Genomic DNA, 10,626 nt, shown 5'->3' with positions numbered 1-10,626 from the left:
GGAAGGGCGGAGCTGTCCAGAGGAGGGCGGGGCAGGGACTGGATTGGGTGGCTGTTGCCGTGATTGGTCTTGGCTGGAGCATGCCCACAACGTACTTGTGTTTTCTTTCGAGCGCTTGCTGTGGAACACCTGACAACAGGAATCTCACTTGGTCCTCACACCTGTCTCTCCTGGATTCTCAGACACCACTCACAGTTCTGCTTATACTTCACTGCCATGCTTAGTCCAGCCTCTGATGTTAGGATTCATTGGAGTTAGGGCTCCTCTCTACACACTCCTTGAATGACTTTATCCAGTTTCATGGCTTTGAATGAAGATAAATACCAAATATATACATTTCCAGTTTGGATCTCTCCCTAAGATCCAGACTGATAACCAATTGCTTATTTAGTACTTCCACTTAGATGTCCACAAAGCATTGCAAACTATGTCGAAAATGGAACTCTTGATCTCCACCTCTGGAAAAAAATCTACTCCCACTCTTACCATCTCAATAAATATCACTTTGTTTCTTCACTTGTCCACATTTTCTACATTCACATCCATCAGCAAACCCACAATCTCTCAAATGTATCTTGAATGCATCCACTTCTCCATTTCTATTGCTTCTACCTAGTCCAAGTTACTATCTCACCTGGATCACCACATCCTCTAAACCCAAGTCCCTGCTTCCAGTCTTGTCCTCCTGTGGTCTACTTTTGATAGTTGCCCACGTGTCAACTTTTAAAATATCATGAACTAGTTAAAACAATCAATACTATGTACTCAGCACTTCACTTAACAATGCCAATGAGTTATCTCAAACAAAAATTAAACCCATGCTTTAAACTCTCATGATTTCCCTTTGGTCAAGGAACAGAATCTATAGCCCATAAAGCCATACTTAATCTAGTTCCTACTACATTTCTAACTTCACACTCATTTCTTCTCTCCCCCTCTGGCATTTCGATACTCGCTTTCTTTCAGCTTCTCAGACATGCCAACCCCTTCCCATCACCAGGCCATTGAACTTGCTGTCCTTTTTGCCTTGGATGCCCTTCCCTCAGCCCATTCTCCTGTCTCAAATGTCACTTCAGAGAGAACTCTCCATGTACCTTGTCATCTTGTTTCCTTTGAACTTGTCTGCCCAGTTAGTGTTTCCCACACTAGACAGTATGCCCCATGAGAAGAGGGACTTTATCTTAATCATCAGTTAGCTTCAGCACATGATAGGTGCCCAATAAGCACTTGGTGATTAATTACTGCTGAGTAAAGAACCTCCTGAGGCAGGAATTTAATCCCTATCTTACAGATGAGTAAACTGGGAGAGAATGGCCTAACTCACTCAAGAGCATAACTATTGAGTAGCAATGATGTGGACACAAACTACTCAAGAGGCCATGTTCTGTACTACAGTAGCATCCCTCACATGCAGAGGGAAACAGCTAATGTCCAATGCAGTCCTGACTCTAGGATAAGCCATAAGGAAGAGTCCTTGCAGCAACAGTCCAAAGGGGCAGATCACGGGTCATGTGCACAGAAAAGCCACCACTTTCTGATACTGCCCTGGTCACCCCCACCACAGCCTTAAGTGGAGGTTTGACAGCATGACTCTGCCATTCACTAGCCATACAATCTAGGAAGTTACAAAACTTCCCTGAGCCCTTGCATGTATCTGTATAATGCACCGATAACCTACCTACCTCAGTGTGTCAGAATTAATAACACGTAAAAGGTAAAATGTCTGACACAGACCTGAGTCATCAACAGACTATCTTTATTAAACCTACCCTTAAAATTGTGTTCTAATTGCCTCTTTCCTTATCTTTGAAGACCAGTGTACTATGGCACTACAACTCCATTTCCTGGCAGAGTTGAATAAATAGTTATAAACAGATATTAAAAAGCTCTTACCTTTTCAAAGTCTGTTAAACATAAATCTGTATTATCTACCTTACCTATAAATAGTTCAGTGCCTATTACATGTCATCACTGTTCAAAGCACTGAGAGAAAGAAGACAAAATCCCTAACCTCAAAGAACTTCTAGTGAAAGAATGAGTTACCAGCATTCAGATGGGGTTAAAGCCAACAGGCAGTATCTTAAGCAATGGTTTAGAATTAAAATTGGTCAAAATAGAATTGAAATTCATGATTTTAAAGACCACCTAGCAAATCTTCATTTTGTAGCTCAGGTTTGTTAAGGCTTTATAAATACCCAGATAATTATATTTGGTAGCAATAAGACACACTGTATTAAAGATCCATGAATTAATTCAAGATAAAAATTAATTCAAGAGCACAGATAGTGTATGCATACTAATGAGATAAATACAATGTGATTTATTTATAAATGAGAACAAAAAAAACTATTTCAGAAGCTGAAAAAGGTGACACTAATAGTACTCAGTACACAGTCTTTTATTTTTCTTCAAATTTGGAATTTTTTTGTTTTAACTCTATAAAGATGAGAAGTAAGTTTTGTAACCTAAAAATATTTACTTATTAAAACTATATTAATACTTTCATAAACGTTACAAAAAGATGAGACAAACATGTGCATTTATAGAACTGCATATCAGTCATGCCAGTTCCCTGCGGAGGGAATTCCCAGCACGACCTCATTCGTCTGTGAGGACACAGAGCAAAACTCTTGTTTAGACATACACATTCATCTACTTGTCCAGCATGGTCAGCACTCCATTTCCTGATGGTTTCCTTCTGCTATGAATGTGCATGTCCAGTTGTCTGCTTCTTAGAGCAGACATTTACCTGCAAGAAAATGTTATAATTAGCTACTAGTTAGTAATTTGGATCTGTATGAAAAATCCAGTCATTACATACATGCTTTAAAACCTTCTTCAAAAGACATTTTGATTCAATTTTTCAAGGCTTAAAATATATTTTTCCAAATAAGATGTCTGAGTAGTTACAAAATGTTGTGACTTCTGTTTTCCCAAAGAAAACCTTCCTAAGAAGGCATTTTCAAAATGAAATCCCTGCAGAATAATTGCAGATTTTAAGTTACCTTCCTCATCCTCCGGCCATTGGAGGAGGATTCGGGCCACGCAGATGATTAATTCGACCCATTCTTCTGGGGGGGTTTCCTGGTGGCCTAATAATAAGACAAGTTAATTTCTACTGTTTAGTAGACATTACTCCAATTGGTTCCTTTTAAACACTCAAATAGACCTTTTGCTTTGTTTAAAACAGGAACTACCATTTAGGTTGGGAGTCAGAAGTTCAAATACTGAAAGAGATCAAACGCACATGAGAAAAGAGAGTCCAGCAAGGATTATGATAAACTGAACAGAACCTCCTGTAAATGGCCAACTGAAACCCAGCTCCAGCAGAGTTTTGCCATATGGAACCACAAGCCCCACCCAGTGCTGCTCGATCTTCTGAGAATTTCATTAGCAGCTAGAAATCCGGATTCTAAAGTGAAATCTCTAGATTTTAATGTTTAATATAAATGGCCATCAGTTTTCATCCTCTAATTTAGACTTTTCCCATAGGATATTTGATATACATTTTAATTTTGTCAGATTAACTCTGGTTATCATTAATTTACAGTAATGCATTAATCTTGTGAAGTAGAATTTAAGCCTTTAATTTCCATAAGCCTAACTATGTCTATCTGTCTGTCTACCTATCTATCATCTATTTATCTATAGTTTAACTAAATTGTATGGAGAAGTAAAAACATCTTTTATCAATGTAAAAAGCTATACCCTCTTCCATCATCGTATCTGGAGTCAGATGAGCTTCCATAGCCTCTTCTCGTTTTCACATCTTGCTGAAGCAGAGTTCTGAAACTGAAACAAGGAGCAGAAAATAACAGAATTTCTAATTTCAACATTATAAAATGTATTTCCATGGCTTTAACTGTCATCTCTGTGGGAGGATGACTAAACTAACTTAGCTCCAAACTCACATTTTTGGAAGCCAGCTGGACACCACGACCTAGTGCAAGCACATGTCTAAACAGAGTGTGCTATTATGTTCTGTGCCAAACCACCATTCCTTGTCTTATTTGCTATAACTCTTCTAGATAGAGTCTAGGAATAACTCTGAAATCAGAGTCATCTCCAGCTTCCTTCCTCTGCTCTCTATTAGCTGTCAAGTCCCAGAGTCTGCTCTTACAGTATTGCAGGTCCATTCCCCTGCAGACAGCTTACCTAATGTTACCTGGGGGAGGGAGAGGTGGAGGTGGTGTGCCAGTGGCAAAGGGCCTACTTTGAATCCATTTCAATGGAATTTTCTTTATTTGTGGAGGGGGAAGGATTTAACTAAATTAAGATTTTAAATAAACAATATGGAGTAAGTGAAATCTTTAAGAGATTGCCAAGAAGTTTTGCAATAAGTAACTTAACTTAGGGCCTTTCTCTCCCGTTTTGTTTTTCTATGGAACTGCCTCTTCCGTTTAGCACTTCTAATTTATGCTACATGCAGCCATCAGATTAATCTTTCCAATCCACAGCTACAATCAAATTAAATATAAAGATCACTGCCTGATTTTCAAAATTCTGTCATCTTTCCTATGTTTCTTCCACCTGGAATAACTTCCTCTGATGTTTACCTCCCACAATCATGCCCACCCCAAGGTATTCTGTAAAGTGAGTATTTACTGACATTTAAGTCATCAAAGGAAGGGACTGTCTCCCACATGTCTCTGCTCATGAGACACTCAAATGTGTATTTAAACTTTGGATATTATTAGTAGCTGATGAACAATTTTCGTAAAACAAACAGCATATGAAAAAGAAGTTTAAATTGCTGTCTCCTCTGTATCAATGTTAACAGTTCATTAAAAAAAGTTTACGACTTGGGAGCTTTTAAAAATCAAGATCTAATTCTCCTTGTTTACTTACTGTACAATACACAATAAAAGTGTCACATACACACTAAAGGTGGGAACAGCAGAGAGAAAGCGAGATGCTGACAGTAGAATGAGCAGGCCTGGCCCCATAGCTGCAGGCTGAAGTGGTTACCACTAGAGCTCAGGCATGGTCAAGCTTACTAACTCAAGGAACATATTTATAATCCTAAGTTGTTTGGGGGCAGTTTTATCGCAAGACAAGCCCTCACCTCCCTTAGAAAAGCTATGACTTAAAAAAAAAAAAACTACAGTTAAAAACTGCTTCTGGAAAGCTGAGCTTCTTTTAAGATACCAACATAATGTACTTAATGTACTTCTGTCAACTTAAATATCAGGGCTACTAAGAGCACTACTACACTTACAACAAAACCACAAACTCAGCTATTCCCCAGAAGAAATCCGTTATGAAAGATAATCTCCATGGGGACTGACTCCGGCTGTCCAACACTTGTCCTAGAAACAAGAATAAAGAAACTTCAGTTAGTGCTACAAATCCCTGATACAAGATGCATAACATTTTATCAGCTAGGTAACACTCATGGACTTAGTTTTCAACTCGTCCATTGTTCCAAATGGTCAACACAGGAGAGGTCTGTTACGTGCACGTCATTCTAAGGAAGGGTTCAGGGAAGTAAAGCTCTGTGATCTAAGGTTCACTCCTTTAATATGTCTAATTATGCCTTTTATAGTTTGTAATTTTGGTGGGTGACACTTCAAATTTTTTCTTTTTTTATTGTGTTAAAATATACACAAAAAACTTTTACAATTTTAACCATTTAAAAAAGTATACAGTTCTATGGCATTCAGTACACTTACACTGTAGTACAACAATCAACACCAGCCACTTCCAGAACTTTTTCATCTTCCCCAACTAAAACTCCACACCCATTAAACACTAACTCCCCATTTCTCCCTTTCCCCAGCCCCTGGCAACCACCATTCTACCCTGTCTCTTGAATTTGACTGCTCTAGTAACTTTATATGAGGAATCAAAGAGTATTTGTACTTTGGCAACTGGCTATTTCACTTAGCATAATGTCTTCAGGGTTCATCCATATTGCAGCATGTATCAAAGTTTCCTTCCTCTTTAAGTCTGATTAATACTCCATTGTACATACTTACTATATTTTTGTTCATCCATTCATCTGTTGATGGACACCTGGGTTGCTTCCATCCTTTGGCTACCGTGAAAATGCTGCTATGAATATGAGTGTATGACTATCTGTTTATTCAAGTATTTTGAAGAAACAAATGGGATGGGTGTATATAAAGAATGCTAACACCACTTCAGAATATCTTTTTCACTTATGAGGTCTGTTGCCTATATAAAAAGATTGTACATACTCTTAAAATCCTTAGAATCAGTTGTTATGTTAAAATTCTTATAAATCAAAGATCTGTGTGCTCTAAGTACTGAAGAGAATTTGGCTTGTTCATTAAAATGACCACTATTTTTCTTTATAAGAATACTGTTGATCCTAATTAAGATTCCAGCTTTATCTTACAGAAAAATGGATCTATTTTTCAAACCACTTTAAATAACAGAAGCTACAACAGAAAAAGTTAATACTCTAGAGTTCCAGCTCTGCAAATCATCAGGTCAGAATATTTCGGGAGAAGAGCAATCTGTCAACTCCCTTTCCATTTTTCCTTCGGCTTCACCACAATCACTGCCATCTCCCCCACCCCCAACTCCAATATGGTTTACTTTTCTTCTTTCCTTCACCAGCTTATTTTCAGGCATCTACTTGGACCTGAGCTCTCACAGACCTATTGAGAAAAAAGGGCTACACTTAAAAGACAGCATGAGTGATAGGCTTGGTTCTGCCTGTTACTAGCTCTGCTTTGTTAAGTGATGTGACATTTTCTCTGAGAAAAGTATTGCAAGGCTAGTCACCATATAGGATTGTGGAAAAAAAGGTCATCTGACACTAAGAAATATTTTGTCAACTATGAAATGTTGATACAGCCCTTTTAAGAAAAAAGATCTAACTGGAACCCATCAAATTCTTCCTATGTGATTCTAAAGAACCTATTGCATGCATTTGTATCATTCTGACTTTTTACACTTTTACTCCTGGTTTCTGAAGGCAGAAACCTCCCCTCTCAATATTCTTAGAAATAGATTGCTTGAATGCAACTGGCATTTCTCAATTATAAAAATGAGATTAAAGGTCCTAATAGGAGCTTTATGTTATTTATGTAGATCAATACAACAGTACATACACAATAAGACACACTACAAATACAAAGAATTATTCAATAATGCATCAGTAATAGAAGCTGCAGCCTTAAGCATAGAGGATATAACACAAAGTCTGCAAGTGCCCAAAACTAAGATGAAACTCTGATCCTTTTCTTTAATGCTCATCAACCTACTTGTTTTGAAAAATTGTAAGAGAGAGACGAGGAGGAGGAGAAAGTGAGACTTTGAAAAGCAAAGAAATGCAAAGTGCACACAGCCAGAAGACTTCTCACTGACTTGAACATAAACAAATGATTCAAACAGAACCAGGACCTGGTTCCAGTGACCCAAGGACTACTTGTTAAGAGTGCACTAAGGCATTTATTTCACCTGAGTCAAACAGGTGGGCAGGCAGTTCTGATATTGTTCTGACCCAGTCATACTGTGTCTTTCCTTTCCACTCCCTGCCTTTGGGGAGTCACAAAATTAAGTCTCTCTCAGAGTCTCCATTCCGGTAATAATCAACTTGCTCCTACAGGGAGTGGTGTTTCTCCCCGTGCTCCTTGAAATCAAGGCAAAAAGTTACAGGCATGACGAACTACCTCTCTCCTGAGGGAAAAAGCTTTCACCCAATTCTCTTACACCGTTTAGAAAGAGGCAGTAGGGTAAATAACCGCAAGGACGCTGACGTCAGCCCACCTGCGTACGAAACCCAATTGAGCCCTTTGTGACACTGGGCAAGCTATTTAATCCGGCTGCGCCAGTCTCCACTCCTAGAGCATCAGATAATAGGGTATTACCCAGATAGTGCGAAATAAAGACCGAATAGGTGGGTAAGAGAACAACGCTAGAGCAGTGCCCCAGACATAAGTGCTACGCAAGAAGTGTGGACACTCCGGTCATTACTAGTTAAGGACAACGACGCCCGATAGGAAAGACCTCTTTCCGAGACCCACAATCAGAACTACCACGACGACGAGGAAGCCGGGCATCCGGCACCGCGGTTACCACAAAGGCCTCGGCCTCCGCGGCTGGCTCAGGGATGATGGGCTGACGCGCCGCAGGCCGGGGCGACTTCACCTCCAGCTCCGCCTAGCCAGGGGCCGTATCCGGGAAAGCCGTGCCGGGCCCGGTGGGCAAGGACAGAAGAAACTCGGGGCCCAGCCTCAGAGGACAAAGGTCGCCCTAGTATCCTCTCCAACTCACCATTCGAGATGTAAACCATCTTGCCTCCTCCCAGCCTCCGGAACGACAGAAGTGTCTGGCCCCTCTCAGCTTCCGTATCCCTCTTTGCGCCCGCCCTCTGACGTCACAAGGCACGTAGCGACAAAACAGCCAAGAGGAGGGAGGTGGGCAGAGTTCATTGGCTCTGGGGAGACACGTCCCCCGCCGGCGTTTCGTTTCGTCAAGCCAGTGACTTCCGGCGTAAAGCGGAGGCTGACGGGCAGATGACCGGATATGACGTTAGGATTTAGCCTGTAAACACGGTAAACTCGCGCATTCCTGTCTCCTTTAGGATTGGATTTTGGAGAGCTCTTTTGCACCACCTGGAGAAGAGATGCTGGTTTCTAGTTGTTAGAAAGGCCCAGGGTTGGGGAGTAAAGGCCACATGTGAAGTGGCTTGGAGAACCGCTAGCAGGAGGAAGTTGCTAAGAATTTTCCGGAATTGTGGATCTTTGAGGGAGTTTCGGGCGGAGGCGGTGATCAAACCGTAAAGAGCTTTATTGTCAAGCCTTCGGGAATACACAGACATCTCTAGATGACGTACTTACACTCTTTAGAATCAGCGTTTCTGCTCTTGGTTCACCAGAAGTGGTTGGAGTTTTTATCAGCTCTTGTGAAACAGCTGGAAAATACTGTAGCCCAGAATAGCTCGAGACCTTTCTATGCTTCTCATTCCTGGCTACTGCGTGATATGCCAACATTGTGGAGGTGAAGGACGAATTGATGTCTCGTGGTCTTTGATTATACATGGACTGCATACAAAATGCTGATGGGTATTTACTCTGCACCAGCCACCGGGTTACTTTCTGGTCCTTGACAGTGGCAATTTAATTCCTCTCCTTTTGCTTTTGTATTTGGCTGTTCTTTCTGCGTGGAGGCCTAATTTTTCCCCCTAGTTCTCAAGCCGTGTGTCGTTTCCCCAGAGTTACAAATCACCTTAACTAAAATGAAATTGAAATTTTGCTTTTAAGAGTGTGCTAAGATTGTATGTTCCAATACCTGAACATCTTAATGTTGACTTTTTGTAGCATTTTTCCTCGTAAAAGTGCATGAAAGAACAAGACACCATCCTTTATTTGAAATTTTTGCAGCGGTATCATGAAGGGTTATTTTTGCACAAATATTGGGATGGGATCATTACTTTTCCCAAGGACCTTTCTTAACCTCAGCCATAACCACCACCATCTCTTACCTGCTCTTCTCTAGTTGCCTTCTACCTAAAATCACAGCTTCCACCTTTACCAAGCTTAAGCAGCTTTTCACACTGCAGCAAGAATGATCTTAAAATGGAAATCACTCCATTCACTTGCTTGCAACCTTTTAGACATCAAAATTTTCTGATTTGCTATTGTTGTATGATCTAGTTCCTTGTCATGGTCTAGGCCCATCATGACATATCTATTTAATTGCCCCTTTAATTACACCTCCTACCACAATCCCCACCCAAACTTTGCTCTAGTAACATTGTTCTTTAAGTCCTGAGCACCCAAGTTCTTTCATGCCTGCAAGACTCTGCACATGGTGTTACTTCTACCAGGGTGCTCCCCCGCTGCCTTCTTGCATATCCAGCTCCTTTCATCTTTTAGAGCTCAGCTTAAGTGTCACCACTTTTGAATTCCTTTTCCTGGCCAATCATCTCCATGCTTATTTTCTTCATAGTACTTACCACAGTGTGAAAATATTTTATCTCATAATTGGCTTTTGTCTCTCTAGAAAATTTTAAGATGTAAGAGCTCAGGAATCTTCCCTGCCTTGTTCCCTTTTATATCTTCAAGGTCTGTCATAGTCCTTGGCAGGTAGTAGGTACTCAGGTATTTGCTGGTAGAGAGGGAGGGAGAGAGACCAAGAGCGATCTTTCTAAAAGCTTCCAAAAAATCTCTGCAATCACCAAAGGAGGAAGGAAACTAATACTGGGATCTCCTGAGTACCAGACACTACTGGGCTGTCTCTTCCTCTTCATCCGTCTGCCTAGATTGTTTCTTCCTAAGATTTTAATACAGTAATTCCCTAATGAACTACCTCTAGCCTCTCCCACTCCACTTCGTGCTCTATTTAGTTACTCATTTAAACTAGTCTTGCCTCTTTCCCGCTCACACCTTTGGTTTCTCCCCACCACCTGACAGCTAACACCCAGCCTCCCTGGTCTGGTATTGATGACTTCCGTGATATATTTTCTTAGGTTTATCTCTATGACTTCTAATTTCCTAATAGATCCCTTATTTTCCTTCCTTGTTGTTTCTGCTCATTTATTTTTCCTCTTGATGGGAATTTTCCCCACTTCTTAAAATCTAATCCATCCTTCAAGGTGAGGCATGTTCCTATCAAATGAAATAATGAATATGAATGGGCTGCAAATTAAAT

The 10,626-nt window shown here is 40.4% G+C and overlaps 1 protein-coding gene across 1 annotated transcript; it reads right to left on the bottom strand.

Annotated features, from left to right (window-relative positions):
* Window positions 1-3,001: 3,001 nt before the first annotated feature.
* On the bottom strand, window positions 3,002-8,403 carry SELENOK (selenoprotein K). Its single transcript, XM_010968352.3, has 4 exons — window positions 8,248-8,403; window positions 5,219-5,309; window positions 3,709-3,792; window positions 3,002-3,092 (listed from the first exon to the last, which is right to left on the bottom strand). The coding sequence occupies exons 1-4, from the start codon at window positions 8,264-8,266 to the stop codon at window positions 3,002-3,004; spliced, it is 285 nt and encodes a 94-aa protein (XP_010966654.2). The 5' UTR covers window positions 8,267-8,403.
* Window positions 8,404-10,626: the final 2,223 nt, after the last annotated feature.

This window comes from Camelus bactrianus, chromosome 17 (assembly GCF_048773025.1).
Source record: "Camelus bactrianus isolate YW-2024 breed Bactrian camel chromosome 17, ASM4877302v1, whole genome shotgun sequence".
In the NCBI taxonomy this organism is placed as follows: domain Eukaryota; kingdom Metazoa; phylum Chordata; class Mammalia; order Artiodactyla; family Camelidae; genus Camelus; species Camelus bactrianus.
This window is presented reverse-complemented; position numbering and strand designations above follow the sequence as displayed.